Source organism: Osmerus mordax, chromosome 14 (assembly GCF_038355195.1).
Source record: "Osmerus mordax isolate fOsmMor3 chromosome 14, fOsmMor3.pri, whole genome shotgun sequence".
NCBI lineage: Eukaryota > Metazoa > Chordata > Actinopteri > Osmeriformes > Osmeridae > Osmerus > Osmerus mordax.
In genome coordinates this window covers 7,879,784-7,904,702 of record NC_090063.1, presented here as the reverse complement: position 1 = coordinate 7,904,702, position 24,919 = coordinate 7,879,784, and the positions used below count along the sequence as shown (strand labels likewise).

The 24,919-nt window shown below is 40.5% G+C and overlaps 1 protein-coding gene across 2 annotated transcripts; it reads left to right on the top strand.

The window, feature by feature from the left end:
* The first annotated feature begins 839 nt into the window (after positions 1–839).
* ccbe1 (collagen and calcium binding EGF domains 1) lies at positions 840–24,622 on the top strand. 2 transcript variants are annotated; one of them, XM_067250670.1, is made up of 11 exons: positions 840–954; positions 1,050–1,130; positions 14,524–14,576; positions 15,020–15,154; positions 15,541–15,678; positions 17,554–17,660; positions 19,416–19,509; positions 19,997–20,127; positions 21,554–21,589; positions 22,603–22,638; positions 23,415–24,622. In XM_067250670.1, exons 1-11 carry the CDS (start codon positions 848–850, stop codon positions 23,685–23,687), a joined length of 1,191 nt encoding a protein of 396 aa, XP_067106771.1. In that variant the 5' UTR covers positions 840–847; the 3' UTR covers positions 23,688–24,622. The 2 variants fall into 2 exon arrangements, with proteins under 2 accessions (XP_067106771.1, XP_067106770.1); XM_067250669.1 differs by having other exon boundaries at positions 17,551–17,660.
* Positions 24,623–24,919: the final 297 nt, after the last annotated feature.

Here is a 24,919-nt window from a genome sequence, read left to right as displayed (position 1 = left end):
TAGAATACATAATCATGCTCTTACAATGTGTGGTTTTCATGTTGGAAATGTGTTTAATTCAAATTGTCTGAGTAAAAAACGTATTAACAACTGTTTTGCAATTTACAGAAGAGCAGCCACACTGAATTACTTGGACGGTAATTGGCCTGCGGTTACATGGTAATGCAAATATTTACCTTTGCTGTAAAACACACATGAAAGGTCCTCAGGCAATTCATTCTTAAAATTCTTCGGCTAGTGCATTCCCTCCTCGCTAAAACAAAAGTGCTATTTAGATTGCATCGTTGAATTCAGTTGTTTTTACAAAGTTCGACAGGGAGAAGTCTGGACGCCAAATAGCCATCCGTTTAAATGGAAGTTGCCATTACTATGTCAGCCACGTGGTGGTAGCAAAGATGACATCACCTCAATCAAAAAGTCAAGGAGAGAGAGTATGATCGAGAAAAATAGATAACGCCCGGTGTCTTTAAATGTGTCTAAGAAATTGTAACTTTTTAATGACGGTGTGTCGGCAATTATTTCCCAAAGACAAGTCTGTCTACACATGCACCCTATGCAAACGGCCCTTGTTCAGATCACAGCAGCTCATGGAACGCTCCATAAATCATTAAGGGGTTGGCTTCGTGATGGAGTTCGAAAAAAATCCAAAACTTTCTAATCTTTAGAAATTATCAGGCGGTGGGAGGAGCCGATAGAGGGCTGAGCTCAGTTGTGAGTGTGATACTCACTTGAGTCAGCAGCCCCGTGCGTCCTATCCAATCATTTAAGCTCTCCAATCGTCTCGTATAATTGCGTCGAAAAGCCCATAGTGGGGTACAGGTGTTCGGAGGTTACCGCTCTAGAGGAGATGATCTTTCAACGAAACGGGTCTCCTCTTCTGATATCAGTGTTCTTTATGTTCTGCTCCCAAGGCTTGCTTTGGTCTTACCGTGAAGAGCATGATGACACTGACAGGTATGAGCGTACTGATTTATTACTTTTAATACATGTTTGCTGTGCGGCTATAGACGAGAAAGTGTATTCGATTAAGTCATGCAATTATTTTACAGTGAAGTTTGTTCAGAAAACAAGATCGCCACAACAAAATATCCTTGCTTCAAATCATCTGGAGAGGTGACGACATGCTACAGGTAGGAAAGATTTTCGAATCAAAACTTGCATGAAATTATGTTTACTATACGTCGATATGTGTCCTATGAATGGACTAACTTGCACAATGAAACATGTCATTGAGACTTTAAATATAATTTAAATGTTTGACCACAAGATACATAGGTAAAGGTAGCATATTTTCCAACCTGAATTGCCCTCTCTATAAAATAAGCACATAGAACTCCACAGTCGTTCTTAATGGGTGGATGATGTGAACAGGTCATCTGTGTTTCTCTGAGACATACATGTCCTTAAATTAAGTCAGAGGGCATTCTTTATTCGTTGAAGGTCTGGCAAAGCTCAGCTCATCCTTACAGGCTAGAGCAGACACAGACAACCCTTAAAGCACCACCTTAAAGCCTGTCTGATCGCCCTATGTCTCACATAATTGTTTATGCTCTTTAAGTGATTAGGTTGCTTATGGTTAGCCTATTGGCTGAAATCTCTTGTTTATTCATAGAAGACAGATGTGGTGGTACAGGTAACACAAAATAAGTTTGCATAGCTTTGCAATCCACTCCCCAAGTGGATTGTACAAGTTAACACATGACTGGCTCTGTATTACACTGTTGTTGTGTAATGGCAGGAGGTCTTATCAGCATCATTGTAAACAGTGCTTCAGTGCTTGTCCCTGGGATGTACTTTCCTAAATATGCACTGCAGAATCTAAATGTTCAGTTTGGACCTTGGTTTTGTTTGGTAATTTGTGATTTCATCCTTGTTGAGGTATGCTGTGCAAGTGTTTCCAGTGAGGACAGAGCCTCAGCTTATCATTTCCAACTGTTGGCAACTGCAGTTTTTGGTTGAATTGACAATTTGACCCTTCAAGCAAAAAACTTGACCCTGAAAGCCAAAAAATAAAAAGAATGTGCATTTGTTTGGATTCTCTCCAAGGAAACAAATACAGAGCTTTGTATGTTAGTAAAATCTTATTGGCTTACTTAATGAAACTGTATATTCTGTAGCTTAATGCAAATGAGGACTGAACAGTTAAAGAATACATCTTAAATGATGACTGGAGAGTGTGGTCCCTCACAATACCTGTCTGTCACAGACAAAACAATGGAGAAATAGGATGTCTTTTATATATCTCTTCTTGGTTGACGAGAGATTACACAAGGCAGTAATTACATAGAGTTGATTTATTGCATACACCAGCTAGCTGCTAGCCTGCTACTCCAGGGTTCATAGGAGATGCTAAGCTGAGCCAGGATTGCACTAACAGACCATTTCCATTCCAGCACCGCAACCGTCACACATAATTGACATGTGGCATATGTAGTTGTTGCTTTGTAATTCTCCTAAATATTTCAGGTGGTCTCAAGCAAGTTGTCTCCCTCCTCCCACAGCCATGCCCCTCTTCCTCTCGAATGCTTCTATGCCCTGGCGTTCCTGGGTAAATTAGTTGAACTGAACTAAAGGACACATCATTTGATGTGATAAATAACGTAAAAACATTTTTACCCCATGTGAGGCAAGATAGCCACAATACAGACACACACACTCACTCCTGTTATACACATCACTTTTGGCATTTTGATGGTATCCCACAATTGTTGGTATTTTCCATCTTCATTAAAGGAGACAAGTGTTTTGATGTTGTTTTGTCTCTATAGCACAATGTCCTCACCTTGACAATTGTCCTATATTCATCCACAAAAATGGGCCTTAGGGTTGGCAATTAAACTTGACTCTGAGTTGCATTATCTTACTGTTAAACCATAGGGATTAAATACCCTTTGCCGATCCCATCTCCTGGCCACTTACTAAATTCTGTGTAAATTGCAATTATATCTGTTACTGTGGGCATTTTGGATTAATATCAGGCCATATCAGGTTTCTGGGCTGTGACATTCTGGGCTTGTTCCCATCGCAACGTCAGTCATTAAGAGGGAGAGAGATTGAGCTCTATGATTGCTGTAGTTGGCTGTCAGCTGTCATTTTTACAGCATCTGGAATGACAAACTATCTTTTTGTGGCCCAGCCTGAAGGCTGAGTTAGATCCACCCCACCACCCCCCCTTATGTTCACCTTCTGATTTATTCCTTGTTAGCTGGGTTTGAGGTTTTTGAATTTCACTGTGAATGTTCTCTGCATTGTTAACTGACTGCTGTGCAATGTTGGAGGATATGACAAAAATACAAAAAACTTGAAAATAAAGACTGTGCCATGTGTTGATAAAGCATGAGTTCCTACAAGATAATGACATTTTTGTTGACTCCATAAGGAAGTACAGTCTGCCCCAGTATGCATTTCTTTGTGCAGTGTAGAATGGTCTCCTGTGGGTTTTGTAAATATTTAGAATTTTTCTACAGTTTCTGAAGAAACTCTTGCATAGAGTTTCACATTCAAAGTAGCCATGCATGTCTCATCAGTTGACTATTGTACCATCAAACTAAAGAGCTCTGTTTATTGCACTTATGAGTCTAACGGAAATATTAGGCAATTTACAATGATTAATATGCGTCACTGACATCTAGTCCAGATGGTTTTTATTAGTGGAAATCTAATCATTAGGCAAGCACTTGATGTATGTTACTGAAAGAGCTGTCATCTCTGTTGTAAAATACCAGTCAGTGGAACTCCATGGAATTGAGCATTGAGCAATACATGACACGGTAGAGCTGTATTCTCAAAAGTGGCATTGATGTAACAGGAAATGTCTGTCGATGTTAGTGTGTGTGTTTCACTTTACTTAACGTTTCACCCCGCGAGACCCAATGGCAAAGCAGTGATAAATTCACAACACGTTGTGTCACATTCTATTGTAAACAAAATGGTTAAGATTCATTTTGAACGAGAGGCTCTTGTTTCCAAAAACAATGAAGTACCTGAGTGAATAAAGACGTGTTCTGATGTATTCATATCCAGCTGGGACTTTAGTTACCTAGGAACAGTGTTGTGTTGGCAATAGAGCTACAGTAAAATCTCAGGTGTTATGTAATGTCTATTAATGGTCTTCCTTTACAAATATTTTTCCTTGAAGACTAGATCTCCATGTGTGAATAGGGAGCATGGAACAAATTCTTAATGTTTCCCAACATCTAGAGGGAAACAAGATTTTGTAAACTTAGGCTCTTTATGGTATCTAAGATCAAATTGTTGCCAAAAATGTTTAAAATGTAAACCTGCCTTGGTTTTTACGTTTAAACATTTATGTTCAAATTGCCTTGTAAAATAGTGACATAAAAGCATTATAAGCTTTTTCCAAATGGTTTTTAAGCATATTCTGCTTACCACTACCCTAACATCATGAACTGCAGCTGCAAAGACTGTCCAATATCTCTCTCTATTCATAAAAGATTAGCTGTAATCATTAAAACCAAAAGACTGTTCCAGGAGAAATGATATGTTGGATTCTGGCTGTTGTCCCTGGAGACTTATCAACTAAACCTCTCCCATTGTGTTCTGTTCAACACTTTCAAGTCCATGCTTGTGAGGCTATGATGTGATCTCTCCACAGAGTTTAAGGGATGTTAATTATATATTTCAAGTAGGTTTTTGGGGAGTCCTTTAGTGGTGTCTCCCAAACAGCTGAAAGGCCATTCAAGTGAGGTCATAAGCTAGAGAGGTTAGCTGCTGTATGATGGGAACGATCTCAGCTGTCACATTGAAGTGCTCCTGTTTACAAAAAAGTGAACATGTAGATAAGGTTGTTAACTGAAGTCATTATCATCACTGTTATTGTTACCTGTCAAGATTACCAAAGGGCGTTACGGGAGACACATTCATTATTGTTGTATTTTACTGGTCTGTACTTGCTAAGGTGCTAAACTTCCAAACAATCTACTATATCCTCTGTCCTGTTCTTGATGCATCCTACTTCACTTTTGTTAGTGAAACACAACAAATCTGTTTAAGAAAGCATAAGACTTTAATTTTATTACCAGATAATGGTAAACTGTGGTGAAGATTTGGCCAGAATATTATTCAGCACTTTCAGAAGAAACAACCATAACCCATGCTCCAGGCCAGCTGAAGGCTTCCATACCCTTCCCTGAAAAGGAGTGAGGACATTTTTGTTGGGGTGAGTTATGTTGGTGAGTGCAGGGGAGGACGTGTTGTTTGTGTTTAGCAGCATTCCTCAATGAGTTATGTGTAGCTCCAGAAACACTGTCTCTACTCTGGAGTTTGCTACCCCCCCTCCTACTACCCTTTGTTTCCCGTCGAAGAACACCTCTCTTTGACTTACAGTATACCAATGTGTGATGAAATATAGTATATACAGCAGGATACAGGTTTTGGAGTACAGACATTTCATTCATGTGGAATTAATGTGCTCAAATTGCAGTTAGTAGTTACTGTCAAAATGTTGCTGGAAGTGAGCTGAATTACATTAGGGTGTGATCTCTTTCTTTCCTCTTCTCTCTTTCTTTTTCTTATTTTTTTTCCTGTCTCATTCTTTAACAGTGTTCTTTCCATGTGTTAATCGTATCCTCACCACAAACCATACATTTCCATTAGTTTTTTTCTATGGTACAGCAGCGAGATCTATTGCAAAACATCTATCACGAAGCACACCTCATTTAGACTCATGATAACTTAAATCACCTGCAGATACAGAAAAAACTTAACTCTAAGTTAAGTTATTCCCACAATGTATCTGTTTTTTGTTTTCCAGTTAATAATAATGCAATTTCTTAGCAATATTTCTGCACCTTGGTTGCAGATGTGATGGTAATTTGATTTGTTCATCTGTTTTAGTTTGACTACATATTGGAATACAGGACATGCCTTCCCAGAAAGGCCATGACTTCAAATAATTTGTAATGGTTTGGGATGCCTTAAGTGGTTCTATCAGAAATGCACTATAGTTATAGTGGATTGGGAAATTACATTTTATTTCCCAGTGCTGTATCAATCAGAATATATCAAACAAGAAGAAACATTTGGAACCAAGGACCGTTAATGATGATGGATTTGCAACGCTATTATAATAGCGAAATCCTAAAACGCATTAGATTTATGTGAATTTCCGGAACTCAGAATATCAGATGCTAATCAAAGATAAGAATGGTTATAAATGCTTAAACTGAGATGCATTTACGATTTAATGAAAATATTTGAAATAGGGAAGCAATATATATAAATAAATCCAATAGTCCCCATACACATGTAGGATCCCTCTGTGTTATCACTTCTAAAGATCTTGGTATGATAGAATCTGATACGCTACTAAATCAACATCTTACACTGGGGTGCAACAATTTCCGTATGTCTTAAAATTCCATTCTAAATTTGCATTATAGAACCATAAATAACTGTATAGATTCTTGTTGAATAAAATGTATCCAATATGAATCAAATGAGAAGATTTATTTTGCTTCTGTGAAATGGCCTATATAAATTTACTGTTACACATTAAACCTTATTGAAAACTCATGTTGACATGTCAATTGTGTCTTCTAAATAATGACACTTTCAGAGATTCTAGCCTATTTAGAGAAATACAACCCTTTGGACAGGCTGTCTGCAGTCTCCGGCCTTGCCATGACCTGTCATTTTCCTGTCATGGTGCACAGTGAACCATCCTGTGGTTATGCTACGGGCATGCTACAGTTGTGCTAGCACATGGTCGCTAATCTCTAAAGCAGAGGTTGTGGTTGTGTGGCCTTCCCCTACTCTCTCACTTGATAAAAACACAAAGTGTTTGGAATCCTGCTGCAAGAGAGAATGCCTGTTGTTATCTTAGTACTGCATGTAAGCCTAATCAAAAGACTTGGATGTGGTAAAACTGAAATTTAAATGTTAATTTTGTAATGTTAAATGTTTTATTATTATTCCTCAACCTGGGGCCCACTGTTAATTTATTCTCACATTAGTAAAAAAGCATAAGATGACAACTCATAAGTCCTGCAGGACAGCAGTAAGCCAAAGGAAATGTTCCACACTGCTCCATTAAACATAGCCATACCAATCATTCTCTATTGCAAACAGCTGCCCCCTTCAAGATTAATAAAATAGTTTGGAACATAAGCTTCACATTTAGTGCTTTTTGGCATCACAAACATCACCCTCTGCCATTGTAATAATCTTGCAGGTATGCTTTTGAATTGTAATATATTATCAGTTGTTTCCAGTACTTTTAGTTACACCTCAGTGCTGGGCTGTCTTGACACAGTGATTCACCCTGACAGTCCAAACTGTTTTACTCAAAGGTGGAAAGTCCTCCTTGGTCTTGGAGACCGCTGTAAGGGGACTGCATGTTATTGCATTTTATTTCTTCATGCCGAATCAAGTATACAAGTTGGTATTATGATATTTAAATAATATTTAATATAATATAGTCCTCAGACAATCATGTCTTAGTAAAAAAGGAAAATCTAACCAGCTTTTTACAGTTTCTTTATGTTTGCTGGATTTTAGCTCCAAATGTTTTCCTTTTGGTTGAAATGTTGTCATAGGTTCAATTTTTAAAGAGGTCACTTCCCAAGTGAACACTTCTCATACACTCAACTCTTTCGTCATATGACTTCCTATATGAATTTAAGTAAATAATATTATATCGACATAATGTGGACATAATAAGTAAATGATGGTATATATCATTTGACAAGATGATAGAATGTGTTATTGATTAAGAACTCTATTTTTATGAATTCTGTGTCATTTTTGTCATCTTCAAACAATCTTAAGATTCAAAAAGATGGAATTTGATAATGAAGACACCAAACCATAGAATATCATAATATTTCTTCATACGGCATGCCTTTGATATTCCTTGCAGTATTTCAGCTTTGTAGACATCGAGGACACTAACAGTAATACAGTGTTTTAATCTGTAGAATCTGGTCTGTAGCCAGTAGTGTGTATGGTTCGAGTTATAGGAGGAAAAAAACAAGAGGATACAATATGACTGGTGAAGTTTCCTTGGAACAAACCCATAGACAGCCACGTTCTCTACAATTTCCTGGGATGTCAGGATGAGACGCATCAGACAGAAGTCACTTGTTCCCTGCTGGGGGGGTATTGTTGACATCCATAGGTGAGATAAGAAAAGCCTGTGGGTTTGTCTGCGGGTGAGTGGTTTTGTTTCTCTATTTCAGCAGGGGAAAGCACCCTAAGATAATGGATCACATATTTTCCTCCTGATCTAGGTTATAACCGGTCATGTTTTCAGAATTTAGAGGATGATAGGTGGTTTTTAGATCTTTTAGGCTGATAAAAGAAAGGCAAATTAAAAGAAAAAAACACTCCTTTCCTCACTAGTTTCCCAAGCCCTTTGGTGGTCTTCGTATGTCTTCACATCGTACGGAAATGTTGAATGTGTTTTGAGTCCATTGCCTGCGGATGTTGAGGTGGTAATGTAATGAATACCACAAATCAACTCTGTCTTTCTGTGAGACACGTACCACATGTACCCACATTGACAATTAAAGGCAATTCCTAATGTTTCCTCTGAGTCTAGCATGAATGATGTATGAGATAGGTATACAGGAAACGAAGGCAAAGGGGCATGAATGAAAAAGGGTAGGCCTATGGAATTACGAGATTAAATGAAGCAGTACCCTTGTGCAAACTGTCTTGAGAGTGTGTTTTTTGGGATGAGGGGTCTTGCCCCGACAATTGAAACAATTTGGCTGTCTGAAGAAACTCTTGAGTACAACCTCATTTAGCAATAGTTCTCCACCGTGTTCACGTGGTGTATTATGAGCTGATGTGCTCTTTCTGTTTGATTCATCATTGTGCTGTCTCTCTTCCAACTCTCACTTTTTCTTTCACTTTCTGTGTATCTCCTTCTCTGGCTTACAGCTGCCATGTTGTCTCTGTTAAACAGTGTTTAATACCGCCTTCCTCTGTGCTCTGGGGTCAGGGAGTCAGCAGAATAGGGGCGTACGGCCAGAGAAGCAGCAGGGTTCTGGAGCTTTCTCAGACAGCCCAATTGACTGCTTCACTCAAGGCTGGAAACTACACACTTCCTCCCCCACAGGCTTCCCACTCTGGGCTTTTTTTGGACTTCCATTCTTGGAAATACAGAATTAATGTAAAAAGAGGAGAAATACAACAAGAATGTATTCACAAAACAATGTTTCAAAGCAATTTAGTCATTGGTGAATTGCTTCGGGTTCTACTGTACAATTTGTGTCTGTAATGGACTGTATCCAGCTGACATTTAGTATGTGTAATATCAATTTCCAACATGATTCACCCTGCCCAGATGTGTAAAAGCAGGGTCATTGTGTTACAAAAACAGACAATACAGCAGAGAAGTTGAACTACATTGTGGCAAATGTTTTTCTGAACAAATGATAGAGAATCACTTGCTGTCTTTACCTCCTGTAACCTGCTGAGAGTAATATTTTTTGTCAAGCAGATGACCCATCCTGGATGTGTTTTTTGTTGTTGTTTTTTAACATTTTTGACGACATAAGGTATTCAAGCATTCTTAGGTTCTCCTGCCCCAGAGTTAATGTCTTCCTTTAAACAGTATTCTCCTAGGACTTTGTGTTTGGACACAGCTACATCTTTCCAGCACAGACTGTCCTTTTTGATATATCTTTGTGTAGTTTTGACTTGCTGGTAATATTTCTCCTCACATTATTTTCACTTTGTGATGATGACCATGTCTCGTATACGTCAACATTTAGTTTGTTTCGACATCCAACTTATTATAGATCTCTGCTCACGGTGACATCATGTGAATGTGCTTCATGTCGTAAGATGTCTAAATACAAGTGGTAATGTAAACACTGTGAAAATTTAAAATAACTGGAATGTTTTTTTTATCATGAGCTGCTGCAAGGAGGCGGCCATGTTGACTGAATCTTTATGTCCTTGTGTTTGTTGTGTAAATTCCACTTTAGTGACCTGCAAAAGCTGGGTGCTTGTCATCATCTGGCTCCTTTTCTTGGTACTTAATTTGACCAGTTTAGTATGACTGTGTTTGTGTGTCATGTGCATTTTATTGCTTAAATGAATATAAAAGTGTGTTTGGATGTGTGGATGCAACAAGAACTAAGAAACTTTATGAATACAAATTATTCTCTCTCTCTAGTATATTGACCCCAAAATAATATATTGGTTTTAGACAGTTGTTTGTTGCTGAGAACACAAAAACGGGACTTCCTGTTGGCCTCTTAGTCCTGCTTGTCACTATCGTCTCATCTGTTGACGGCACCACAGCTCCAGTCATTCTAAAAGGCATTTCTATTCTTGAAAGGCATTGCTTTAGGAATTCCTTTTGATAGGAGGGAGCTCATTTAGTAATGTTTAATGAAGAGGTAAGTAGATGGTTTCATCCAAAGCAAGATTCAAATAATTTAGAAAGAGAGTAAAAGGTGAAGGATCATAAGTGCTGGAGATATGCTAGTACAGGCCTGTATAACATCTGACTGCTGATTACAGGAAATCAACGCAAGTGAAAGCATTGTTTTCACAAAGGAACACAATGGTTTCATAATACAAATATTTTGTAAATATGAGTTCAGATCTGCCTAGAGCACTGATACCTTCATGCTTAGAATTTTAAATCTGTTGACTTCCAACCCTCCCCCCCTCCCTGAAAAAAATTATGTTTTGTTGGCCGCAAATCCAAGTGTTTAAATAAAGCATTCTCACATGTATAACAAACTGCTGGTAATCAAAACTGGAATCAGTTCTACACAGTCCAATAGGCACACTGAAATGGGTCCTCCTACTCCATAGAGGATATTTAGCACTACATGCGTTTTTAATTGAGTCTCTCAAAGGAAACGTGGGGGGCGTAGAGAAAGAGAAGTCGAATCCATCTGGCCCTGTTTGAGTTGAATGTTGAGACATTGGTTGTGCTTTGTCAGTGTTCTTGATGGGAAAATGTATCAAGACCTACTAAGCATTTAGGCAGAGAGAAGTGTGTGTGTGTGCCTGCCAGGCTCCCAGACTGTATGGCCTTTGGCAGGATCCTGCAGTCAGACATAAAAGACTAGTCTGGGGGAACTTGGATTATTACGTTGTTGTTACGGAAAAAAAACATCTCAGTGTGTTTGATACAATGTCTCTTAAAGTGACAGATAAGAAAGGCGAGGACGAAACAAAAACAAGCTGGCTCTGAGGGGACCTGCACGGCACCACATGGGCTCTCACAGCTGTCCTTGCTGAGTGGGACTGTGACCCACTTTGTTTTATAACCCAGTGTCTCAGAGAACTGTATGCAAGGAAAAGGATCGTGCAGGCTAATCAGTCACTGAAGGTGGCATGAGGTTAAGTATCCGTAGCTGTCTCAGGGACATCGTGCGGCACTGGGCAGTTGCATGTGTGCGTACCAACTTGTCCTGACTGACTTTGTGTGGTTGTTCTTGTGTTTCTGTGTGTGTGTTGCTCTGCATTGCAGAGCAGGCAAGTGTTTGTTTAGTGGGAGTCCTATGAATGTTTATGAGGTAATTAGAGTCCTTATAGCTAACTGGGGGTAACTGAGGTCAAGTTAATCTGTGTTGGTATTTCATGGGGCCCCTGAAATATGATACGGATGACTACAGAAAGTAAAATAACCTTAAAGAAAGCACAGGCGGAAAAGCAGTCCCAAACTGTCTGTGACTGACCTTGATCTCGCTGTCTTGGAACAGACATTACTGTGTGTGTGTGTGGGGGGGGGGGGGGGGGGTGCGCGTGTGTCGGTGTGTGCGTGAAATAAGTTCATTATGAGTAGTGTTACATGTTTGGTATATCATTTTACACCTCTTAATCCTAACTGATTGTCCTTCATGAATAGTGATGCAAATTATAACATAAGTGTCTTAGATAGTTTTGCTCTTGTGCAGATTGGACAGTATGATGAATGGCCTTTGTGGGCCGAAGCACAGTTTGAAAACAAAATTCCCTCCTTTAATATTGATGTATTCATGTAAGGAATCAAACAAACAATTTGATTGTTCCTGAGATAGCAATATAGATCTACCGCTTAAAAAATCTAAATGGCTTGCAGGAAGGTGAAGGGTCATTTTAAGTAGGTTTGGGGATTAATCGATGCACCGTATTGACTTGTACAGCTGAAAAAAGAGACTGTCTTTGGAAAGGCAGAGCTCAGTCATTTTCAGTTTCAGAGTTGGCACAGAATACAGAGGTCATTCAGAGCCTTTTAGAGGTCCAAAGGTTTACGTAGTGTGCCCAAACCCCAAAACTGCATGGGTAAAATGCCCCAAAATATTAAACTGCTTTCCATATTTAAAACATATTTTATTCCATTTCTAGGAGGTAAGGTATACATGTTTCCTTTATGCCTTTTGAACAGGTTTGCCCTCTAACCACCTCTCACTTTACAATATGTATTGGGTTAGTGGTGTGGTTATTTCACTGTTAAAGCACAATGACCCTTGCAAATCAGTTCTAGCTTGGTGCCAATACCCATGAGATCCTTTTCAGCATCTGGTTTATGCTCTGAGGTGCCCGTATCACTGGTATCTTTGTTCAGTGTTTTTACTGCTGCTCAGACACCCCCTTTCATCTTCATGGAGAACCTCAGTGTTTGAATCAAGCCCCAGCAAAATACTGACAAATGTGAATCGGTAGATTTGGGGGGGAAACTATGTAGTAAAAAATAAAAACATTGCTTCTCTGTTTCTTTTTTTGTCCTATTGTGTCTAGCATTGTGCGAGGGGTGGTTTGAGGACACCATTTTTGATCCACAAAAGTTCTTGAGAATGCAATGAAAAGTGTCCCATTTCCAATGAAGAGGCACACTGACTTTCAGCCCTCAGACTGAAATCTATTTGCTTTCTTGTTGACATTTGACTGGCTGGTTATTTTCCTAAGATGGCTCTTGTCCATCCTCGATAAAACTCTCAAGATGTTCACATCCACATGTGTGTGGGTGCATGAGCTGAGTGTTCACTAATCTTTGTAACTTGCCTGAGTATACAACTTAGCCTGTGAAATAATCACATATTCTCTGGACTTTGATCGGAACAGGATCAAACACCCTCTGTGTTGAGAATTGTGGTCCTCAAGAGTGGGCTCTTCATCCCACTCCCTCCCTTATGCCTTTGTCTGTGAGATATCCAACGATAGTTTCTGTCAAACATATGCACACACACATACCAGTGTAACCCACATCCAATTCCCAGCCCAGACCTGGAGTGCCTCTCAAGTAGGGAACTGATCAGGCACTAAATCAGACACAGTCACAGGGGTAGCGGTGTTGAGAGGCAGCAGAGACTTAGAATCAGATTGTTGCAGGTTCACATCCCTTCTGGGAAACTGAAGAGTAGTGAGGGAGGTCCTTGCTGCTCCCACTTGAGGCAATAAAATGTCCAGCTGCATGTGTGGAGAGCACTTGAATGGGAAATGTACGCACCGAATATATGGCTCCACAACTTGGGGGGAATGTCCATTTCAGCACTGTGATGATGCCGTTACATGAACACTGAAGAGCCCAGTTGACAAAATGTTAGATGAAAGTGTGAGGCATTGTGTTGTTTGACATATTACTGCATTTCCTCATGGATTAAGTTCAGATGGCACAGTTTTGCGCAATCCAATTAACTCAAGCAAGCTAATCAGATCTGTAAGGCGGAATGAACAAGGGCATACAGTACTGTCGATAGCATCTTTATGGAACACAGCCCAGCCACATGCTGATTCATTGAATCAACAAATGGCAGCATAAAAAGATCATTACAATAGAAAGCAGAGCTGAACATGGGGCATTTACAGACCACACAGAGTGAGGACTGACTGGGAAAGAGGGCACTTAAAAAGCCTGCCATCCCCCCCAACTCCCTCCCCTTTACACCTGAATCGAAGCCATAAACTGTTACAGAGCCCACCCGTTCTCTGCACCGGTGAATCATGAGAACTTACCGGCATTGCTGTGATGTAACAGTACACTGGGATTCGCCTTTGAAGAGAAACACCTGGCATCACTTTACGGTTTTTACTGTTAGCTTGAGTCGGTTTCAGTAGGCTACATTGTAGCTGTTAAACCTGCACTACAAGAATTGTCTGTCCATTTGTAGCATCACAAAACTTTGTGACAAAAACCTATGCTTGTTTCATCAAACATCCTGCAATAGTTGCTTTCAGCTATGAAAAATTGATGCACAACTCTGGCAAGTTCTGGCCAGACTATTCCCTGCAACATCCATGCTGGGAGTTGCGGCAACTGTAAGTAGTGGGGCTTTCCTCTCATGTGAACCCAAGCAGCCAGGGGAAAGCACATTGACCTGGCATCTCCTACTCTCTGGGCAAGCGAATGTTGTGGATGTTGTAATCTCATCGGAAGAGATAATCGTCCAAACAGATCTGCATAGAAGTCAGGGGAAAAGGACATGGAATGTACACAGTTTTTTTGATTTGAGATCCTCTATATATTACCAATAAACTTATGGTGAGATTAGACTGTGGTCTTTTTAAACCCTCCGCAAGTGTTTTTTACATAAATGTGTTTGTTTTTTTCAGGAAAAAATGCTGCAAAGGCTTTAAGTTTGTGTTGGGCCAGTGCATTCCTGAAGGTATGGAAATCTTTGATGTTTGGATGAGATGTTTGGATGGTTGCCTGCAGTTTTTAGTTCTGATTTATTTTGGAAGTGGTCTGTTTCCTTTTGTACCATGGGTTTTCCTTACTTGGCTGAAAAAACATTATATTGATGTTCTGTTGTTTTAACTTACAGAAAACAGTAAGAATGCCAGACAATTTTTTTGTTTTCAAACTACTTTTGTATTTCATGCTATGTTTTGTTTCTGTGGGATTTTTTCTCTGTTACCATATTGTTAAAAATGTACATGCATTTTGTGGAAGCCACATAGTTTCTGAATACTGTATGTTAATCGCTGCTCCAATTTAAATCAAGATACCAAGGGCATACTCTAACTGAAAATAAATCTGTAAGTTAATGAACATTGACTGAAGAGGTGATTTGAGAGGCCATTGAAATGTGACCCAATGGTTTTGCAGACTATGATGTGTGCGCTGGCGCCCCCTGTGAACAGCAGTGCACAGACCACTTTGGCCGTATTGTGTGCACCTGTTACCCAGGCTACCGCTACGACCGAGAGCGTCACAGGAACCGAGATAAACCATATTGTCTGGGTGAGTTTGTTATTATGCTCCACAGCCAATAGAGTCACTGTTCCATATTTGATTCTAATAGAACAGAATACTTGACTTGTTAAATAAATGGGAATATTATTCTGAGGGTTAAGACCCACCTCGATTTCTTCAAGATGTTTACAAATCTATGCTTTGTTGAAAACACTTCACATTTTATTAATGTAACTTAAACTGTTACCCATTATTGTTAGTTGGAAAAAGCATAGGATTCATCATCAAGGAATCAGACAGTCTCATGTGTAGCTGTTCTTTTCAAACAGCCTCTCCTTGCCAGAGGTCACACAAGCACAACCAGCAAGCATGCCACTGTGTTCTCTTCATCCTTTCCTCTCCCTTCTCTCGTTACACACCCCTCAATGGTATAGACATCGACGAATGCGCCAGCAAAAATGAGACAATGTGCTCTCAGGTCTGTGTCAACTCTGTCGGGAGCTACAGGTGTGAGTGTGAGCATGGCTATTTCCTGGAGGAAGACAAGAAAACCTGCACCGTGGGGGAGAGAGGTGAGAACTTATTTTTAGTAGGCATTTCTTATTCCTTACCCTCCAGATGGGACATTTGATTGCGATGAGGAGGACTCAGCGCTGTGTGTGTGTACAGACACCTGGTAGTCATTACACGGGCAGCTCCTCCACTACGAGTTAAAATGATTCTTCCCCCCCTCCCTAAAAACACACAGCTCTGCCCCCTTGGCTCGTAGATTGTTTTGATTTGCCTGATGCCTCTGAAGCAAACATTAGAAATGGAGCAGAGAGGGGAAAAAAGGTTTGCTCGTAAATGAAGCAGTCAGAGGCAGGCAGGAGGTTATCTTCCACTTCTCAGATAGGCTGGTATGTTCAAGAAATAGCTTTATGAAACACAGCCATGGCCCGGTATGTGCTGCCGAGGGTAAGAACATGTAAGAACACACTCTCACCTGCTCTGTGGAAACTAAGAACATGTAAGAACACACTCTCACCTGCTCTGTGGAAACTAAGAACATGTAAGAACACACTCTCACCTGCTCTGTGAAAACTAAGAACATGTAAGAACACACTCTCACCTGCTCTGTGGAAACTAAGAACATGTAAGAACACACTCTCACCTGCTCTGTGAAAACTAAGAACATGTAAGAACACACTCTCACCTGCTCTGTGGAAACTAAGAACATGTAAGAACACACTCTCACCTGCTCTGTGAAAACTAAGAACATGTAAGAACACACTCTCACCTGCTCTGTGAACTAAGAACATGTAAGAACACACTCACCTGATCTGTGAACTAAGAACATGTAAGAACACACTCTCACCTGCTCTGTGAACTAAGAACATGTAAGAACACACTCTCACCTGCTCTGTGGAAACAACATTCCAACATCCTTCTCTACCGTTTACTCTGCTGCAGATGCAAAAGCAAAGCATTGCTGGGTGGCATATTTTGGTTTGTGTATTAACAGTTTTGTCCACCAATACCAACACATACACACAGCCTCCTACCGTCATTCAGATAATATACCTTGAACCAAGAGGAACGGCTGGTCGCGAGGTTGTCCCCATAACTTGCCAGCCTCAGTGCCACACGCAGGTCTGGACATGAGAAATGCTGCGAACTGTAGGTACATCAAGCTGAACTGTTAGGGGGAAGTCCTGCGACCCGTAGCTATTTAGTCGGCTCAGTTCCCCTACTGGCACATTTACTAGAACGGCTTCCTGCCTCCCTCTGCTGTGTTCAGTGACCCGTCACAACGGAGTCGAAGTGATGACATGTTACAATGTTTAGCTACATAACACTTGTCAACACAGCCAGTCAGTTTTTTATGCTATTAAATCCTTAATTCTTAATGCCTTTTTTAGTTTGGATGTTACTCTTATCTGTGGAGTAAACACCATTGTTACTATAGTACAGTACAAGATTGCATGCATGTCAAATTGTCTCTCTTAAATAGAAGGTACACTGTAGAGGTGACATCCAGAGAACATGGTGAGGTAACTGTAGAGGTAACATCCAGAGAACATGGTGAGGTAACTGTAGAGGTAACATCCAGAGAACATGGTGAGGTAACATCCAGAGAACATGGTGATGTAACTGTAGAGGTAACATCCAGAGAACATGGTGATGTAACTGTAGAGGTAACATCCAGAGAACATGGTGATGTAACTGTAGAGGTGACATCCAGAGAACATGGTGATGTAACTGTAGAGGTGACATCCAGAGAACATGGTGATGTAACTGTAGAGGTGACATCCAGAGAACATGGTGATGTAACTGTAGAGGTGACATCCAGAGAACATGGTGATGTAACTGTAGAGGTGACATCCAGAGAACATGGTGAGGTAACTGTAGAGGTGACATCCAGAGAACATGGTGAGGTGACTGTGTTGTTCTGTGTATCCCAGCAGCTCGTCTCTTTGAGAAGTCGGACAACGTGATGAAGGTGGGAATGTGTTCGTCCACATGCGAGGACTTCCACCAGATCAAGATGGCTGTTCTACAGCTCAAACAGAAGGTGCTGCTTACCTCTGGGTGACAATGACAAACAGTTCCTCAGAGCCCTGAGGAACAGAACATCACTTTACAGACATCACATACTTACTCACATACTACATTACTACTAGTTATACTCAAATCGACACTCTCGGGCTGGTGAACTGTGATTCTTTATTAGTCCTCTCATACCAGTCCCTATATGATGCACCTGCAAAGGGCTCCGAGTGACTGTGGGCCAAATTGTTCACTTGCTTTGTTTATCATTATGGGCTTATATTACCGTACCTGCCAACAGCTCAGAAATAACACCAGGTCTCCTTTTACACGTCCTCAGGGATGCATTACATAAGTTTACTGGCCAATAAAAAAAGATTGAAATAATTTCAAATACTGAAGCTAGTTAGTGGTTAGACTTATGTCCATGGTATTAAAATTTGTCGGCAAGTCATATTAAAGTCTGCCATGTGGTGATATTGCCCTGTGGATATTTGCAGCCTTTGCAGTTTGTGCCTATCTGAACACTAGTCTGTCAACAAGGCAACTCACCACTCTTCCCTGTAATACATGATATATCACTTGCAGCTGTATTGGTACACACACTTTTCTTGCTGGAAAAAAAGGGAACGGATATTGAGCCAACAAAGTAATCGCGCTGAAAGGTAGTTCACTGCCTGTGTTTGGCTACAAGTACCTTAGGTATTTTAAGAGCAACAGAAAGGGGGTTGCTTCATCTGAGCTGCTTCCACCCTCCACAGAAAGGTTTGGAGGGAAATTGTAAAGAACGTCTTGTACCTCAGGTACAATATGATATCCCCTGCCATTTAAAACATCCAGTCGATACATATGGAAAACACATGTAAAATCTTCAACTGATTAGATTTATGTAATAGATTTTTCTGAATAATAATTAACAATTTCATGCTCTGCTGAAGCAGACGAGCGTGCTACTCCTATGTTGGAGAAAATGTATTTCAGACATTTTTCTAAAAGTTATTTCAGAACATGACACTTGTGCACACAACGTTGTTCATAGTGTCTTTTTGTGTAAGTTACAAATGTACTTTCGCTTTGTAAAGTCGTGCTTTTATAAATAAATGTTCTTGGTTGATGGTCTTAGAATTGTGGTTTTGAAATAAATTAAGTTGTGTGGACATGAGATGACATGAAAAATATTAAACGACTGGCGCGTTAGCGGTTATATGGCTACAAGAGTAAAGAGAGCGAGCAAAATAGAGCTATGTCTGTGGTTTATGGAGCCAGCCCAATAGCAGACCTAATTATGTGACCTGCAGGGTCATTCAAGCATATGACCCAAGCTCCACAATGGAACCCACCACTCTTTGTAAAAAATGTTTTAATGATTTAAATTGTGGTAGTAGGGAAGTCACCCCCACCCCATGCCCCAGAGAAGGTTTTATCCTGGGCCAGCTTTGCCTGGCTCACCTGAATTATTCACAGAGGTTTCCCTCTGCTCCATATGTCAGCTTTGCAGCTCCAATAAAAGGCCTATTGAGTTTCAAGTCTGGCAGGTTCCAATTGTAATTTGACAGGCAGTGTTTTTCCTATGAGTTCTCTTCAAGTCTTCCCTCATGTAGCCTATGATTAGTGTAGTTGTATTGTCATGTAATATATATCCAGTGACAAATACGCTCCTTGAATGTTTTGTGAACAGCAACTTCCTCAGACAGACAGCTAAGATTCCCACCTAAATTACTTTACAGTATGTGTACTGTTTCCCTCCTTGTCCTTGTTCTGACATCACTTCCTGTTTCAGATGCTGCCCAATAATGCAGAAGTCCACAAGCAGATGACCAGTGAGAAGATGCATTCCTTCCTGCCTGGGCCTTCTGGACAGCCAGGACTTCCAGGTGAGGACCCATATTGCTTATTGGGTCTCAGTATCTTTTACTAACAATCAGGCAGTCGAGGTTCACTCAGCCAGGACAGCTGTGGAAGCTGCCACGTGCTTCCTAGGTGAATCGGGAGATGCATGTTATTAATTGTGGGCTAAGCAGCGAATCTACAAAGGCACCCATTGTATTTTACCTTTTCTTATTATTATGCATCTTCTTATACTATTGGAGTCTATGGCAGCCCCTAGAACCGTGTGGTGAAAAGTTTTGGAATTTGGCACACTCATTAGGGACCTTGTCGAGATTATTTTCACCAAGTTTCATGTCTGTGCCTCGAGTACTCTAGTGCCACCAATGGGTCAAAATTGCTAGCTTGCAGCTGTATTACAGAGTTATCCACTCTGCGATGCCATTGGGTTTGACTTGGAAGTTGCATTGAAATTTCTCGCTCTCTCTATCACTCTCTCTCTCTATCACTCTCTCTCTTCCCTGGGACACCAAGGTCCACAGGGGGTCCCAGGACCTACCGGCCAGTCGGGACCCCCAGGCCTAGTCGGACCCAGGGGATTGATGGGGCCTGTAGGACCGTCACCAGACCTTGGCAACATCAAACAGGGCCGACGTGGACCAATGGTCAGTCCCCACGATTATATCCTTGTGTACTGTACTACTGTTAAGAGGACTATAGGGAGTTATTACTCTAACATGTTGTTTTATTACACTATGTACAGTGAGTCAAGAAATTTCATTATTATGCATTTTCTTATCCTCCCTTTTCCTGCAAGTATTATATTCTCCACTATATCAAATTCACAGTACATTTTAGATCTGCTGAGCTACCATGTTTGTAGTAACAAAGCGCTACTTATGCTGTGTGTGTATGTGCGTGAGTGTGTCTTTGCCTCCCCAACTCATGATGACCTCTCTGGGGATATCAGGGACACTGCAGGTCTCCTATTCAGTCCATAGATCATGTGCTCTATGGTTGAGATTGACAGGAGGCGCGATTGATTTATTATCCTGGATGGGATTGGAGTGCCCCACTTGGCCCTTCATGTCACACAATAACTTCAGAAGGATAAATGGAACGTTAAATGTGTCCGACAGTGTCAGACACACTAAACACACCCTCACACTTACACACACTAAACGCACCCACACACTTACACACACTCCTGTCGTGCCCTTAGAGGGCAGCTTACAGACCCCTGGAGTTGACAAATGTTAATGATAATAACAGGGAAATGGCCGAATGCCAGCGTTGTTTTCTTTGGCTCGTTCTATGTTGAGGTTCTTGCAAGTTGCCTTGTCTATGAGTGTTGACCTTTCTTTTTTAATGTACCAGACCTGAGAAGCAACGTGTCAAAATGACAGAGGGAGAATGTTTATTCATGGTGGGTTTGCAACGGCCTGTATTAATGCGCCAGGCCTTTTGAAATGCTAGGCCTATCAGCACCTCTGATACTTACTTATGTGCAGTGTGGTGCTAGCACATGAGCTCCATGAAAAGTGTTATTCCTGTGAAGGAACCATTTGGGTTTCTACTATGATGGGTCTATAATCGCACTGTTCGCACCCTGACATTCTTCTGCTGATGGGCCTGAATGCATTTCTGTGACTGTGCATGAAGCCAAAGGGGAGGGGCCTTGCTGTCCCATAAGACTTCTTATTGGCTTTTGGGCATGTGTTTGGGCGTATCCCCGGGTCATGGGTGACATGTGAGGGGCGGTGTGAGTCTCTGAGTGCCCAGTGTGAATAAGCTTGGGCCTAAAGATCTGTCCCACACCCTTTATGTGGTCGCCAGGCCTCTTTCATTATGGTCATAACTTCAGGATGAGATACAGCTCTTTGCCTTTTGTGTGTTGAAAGCACTGTAATGCTTTGGAATTAGGCCCAAAATCAAGCCTTTCTAATCCTTGTTGAAGCTGTAAAATGAAATACAGTCACGATATCAGGGATTTTCTGTTTTTCAAACATACCCTAATAATCTCTTGGTTAATGTGCTTGAAGGATTATGGTTGATATTGATACCTGTGTTGTGTTTTTTGATCCTGTACAGGGCCCTCCAGGTGCCCCAGGAAAAGATGGTATGAAGGTGAGTGTGGACCTCCGTAGAATCCTTCTCATGTGCAACAGCTATTCTCTAAAACCAATGCAGTTTGTTAAGGCATTGGACTGTGAGGCTTCAAATTGTCAGTGAGCCACAAAAGCCTTCCTGATGCAGCAGATGTAAATACTGCCCTCATCTGGTCTGAAGATGACACAACATGCAACCAAATGATGAACGGGTACATTGTGAGAAGATTTTTATGAAACCAAGTGCAGATGTTAAAACAAAACAAAAAAACATGACGTAAGTGCATTCAATTCTGCATTATATGCTTAACATTTGTATTTGGACAAGAACCAGGTCAAATGGTTGGCTAGTGCAGGCCTCATTACAGCCAAATTACCTATTTGTGTGGTTATGATTTGGTGAGTAGCTAAATCCTTAGCATTTAAGTTATAGTACACAAAGCATAGAGATTTGCGTTAGATCATTGCCTCACTACGATAGGTAATGTTTTTGAGAAGCACTTTTTGTCATATTTGCTGAAATAAACTTCACATACTGATAGCAATCAATAAATCAAATGCTCTGACAGTAACATAAAATAAAATTTAATATCTGTGGCCGTAGTAGGACTGTAATAAATATGCCCAATCATTGCGTTTGGACCGAATACAATGATTGGATGACATTCGGACCGAATGCAATGATTGGATGGGGTGCTTGTCTGTCTACCTACCTCCCAGCAGTAGTCAGGCAGCGGGTACACGTGTTTTGGGGGAGTGTCTTTGAAGGGGGGGGGTTGGGGTATTTTGAGTTGCATGCTTTCATACTCAAGCCAAAATGGCTAGTTTCGCAAAACTAACTTACCCTACCATTAACCAAGCTTAATTGGATTTTCTCAATGCATTCTGGCGTTCACTCAAGTTCACTCAGTATGGCATCTTGTTTTCCCATGCTTGAATTACACAAAGAAGCTCCTCGACCAGCCAGTGAAGTATTCTCATGCTTTTTGTACTGTAACTCATCTTAGCCAAATATTTGTTTTGTTTCCCCAGGGAGATCGTGGGGCTCCTGGACTTTCCGGACCACCAGTAAGACTCTATTTCGATGCCACTCACTGTATTATTTGTATAAGTATTATGTACTTCTAGTACTAAATACTACAGTATGATATACAGTAAAGCAGTAAAACTCAAATAAGTAATCCCATGAAAATAGCGTACCCCTAAGTACAGCAAATACACAGTAACCTACTTCCTAAGTTTTGTCCAGGATGTTATAGATGTTAAAGTCCAATGCAAAAGTCCATCTGTACAAAGAAGAGAAAGAGGGATAATGAGTTGGGAAAAAGGATAGCGAAAGAGAGGGAAGGGGTGAAAACTGTCAAGAGATTTTAAAAAATAAGGTCTTGTGAACTGCTTAAGTTTAGAGGTCAATGAACAAATAAGCACCCTCCCGTTCCAGGAGGAACCAGACCAGAGCCAACGATGAATGTTCCTACAAAGCTTTTGAAGATGTTTTAGTCAATAGATCACACTAATGATGACAGAGTTCGGAAAAAAACACTAACTACCAAATTGTTCCACACCTGTGTGTAATAACACTGGAATGCCCCTCTCTACCAATACCAGTCTTAATAAGGAATGACAGTTTGTCTTATTTAACGTATTACTACAATGTCAATACTGTGAAAATGTTACTGTTGTAAAGTTAAATTGTTTAACTTGACCTCCTCATGTATATGCTGACATTTATTGGTGACATAGCTGTCTATAGCCATTTCTGTGAAGGATTTTAATGTCCATTTTAAAGTCAGAAGACCTTCAAATGACTGTGGGATGAATCTTCTCTGACCCATGTGACCCAGGGCCCTCCCGGATCATTCGACTTCCTGTTGCTGCTGATGGCAGACATCCGTAACGACATCGCTGAGTTGCAGCGCAAAGTGTTGGGCAGGCAGATCCCCTCACCAGGGGAGGACTTCCCCATGGCCCCCCACAGCTGGGGGGATAACCAGGACATCTTGGAGGCCGGCTCTGGAGAGGACTACAATGACTCTACATCCCACGGAGGCAGGGCCAAGAGCAGTAGGAAGAGAAAGCCCACAAGGGACTTAACAGACTCTGAATGGACACCTTGAGAATGCTTGCATTTGACGCTGGTGTAAATAATAAGTATTTTATTTAACATATATTTTTGGACCCTCAGTTAGAATGTATTACTTTTTTTTTACCAAATGTTTATTTTTATAAACTGGATATTGTGTGATATTTACATGTTGGACTGACTTGACCATCTTCAGCAGTATTTTGTCCAAGTTCTTTCCTGTTTTTAGGTCTCAGTGTTAGGTCTCCATCAGGCCTTTTCATTTTGGTGGAAGTGCTATTCTTTATCAGATGTATTGTCCCTGAAATATTCATCAGTAAAGGTTCCATTCTTTAAAGAGTAAACATTTATGTTGTAAGGGTAGCTAATGGGACCGCAGTAGGATTGTTATCGGTTTATATTTATTTTGTACGTCCAAACACTATTTTGGGATTATGTCTGGTTTCCATGATTACAAAGGAAGTGGGCAGCCCTGCTTCAAGGTTGAAGAATCCAGTGAGAACACACAAACCATCAATCATCAGGAGTGCCACTCACGTTAAACTTCTTTATCAAAATATTAATTTTAAAAAGCTTCCTTCGCAACATTGTGAAATCCTGTGAAATACTTTCCTCTTGGTGGTCTCTTTTCTGTTTATAAATTACAATGTCTGATAATGCAAAATAGCATGTCGTCAATTAAAACAACTGGAAAATAAAGTATGGAGATTGAGAATAGAGATATAGATAGAAAGAGACCTGGAATACTTTCTTTTGTGTGGCGATAGTTCGTCTGGTTGGTGTAGCTTCACATGACCAAAGTATTATTGCCTATTATTTGTTCTTCTGACTTACAGTATCTGTTTATAATAAGTGTTAGATTCAAGAGATTGCAATATAGGAGAGAAGGTGAAAATAAGAATCATAACTTGTATTTTTGGTGTGTGATGTCATGATTGGAGCAACATTAAAACTTGGGCTTTGATACAATCAGGCCTCCAGGCTTACAACCTTCCAAGCTTAAGCATTCCTTATCTCTGTCAAACTATTCTCCCTTTCAGCTGCAACTTCTCCCTTCAACTTTGTATCTCTCTCACACTCACACATTATCATTGTTTCTCTGAGCATAAGGCATAGGTGCAATATGAGTGTTGATCACAAAAATTGTCTCATTCTAATTGAGGCTGAGGAGAGGTCTACCTCATTGACACAGATTAATGTGGGCTGGTGGATAAGAGTGGTGGATTTTAAATGTTTACTGAGTGTTTTTTGGTATTTATTTAATTG

What these genes read in the sequence shown, in the direction of transcription:
- ccbe1 (XM_067250669.1), top strand. Translation starts at nt 848, where the DNA reads ATGATCTTTCAACGAAACGGGTCTCCTCTTCTGATATCAGTGTTCTTT. An exon ending in GAGGTGACGACATGCTACAG is followed by an intron (nt 1,131 to 14,523) that starts GTAGGAAAGATT and finishes TGTTTTTTTCAG; the next exon opens with GAAAAAATGCTGCAAAGGCT. An exon ending in AGGGCCGACGTGGACCAATG is followed by an intron (nt 20,128 to 21,553) that starts GTCAGTCCCCAC and finishes GATCCTGTACAG; the next exon opens with GGCCCTCCAGGTGCCCCAGG.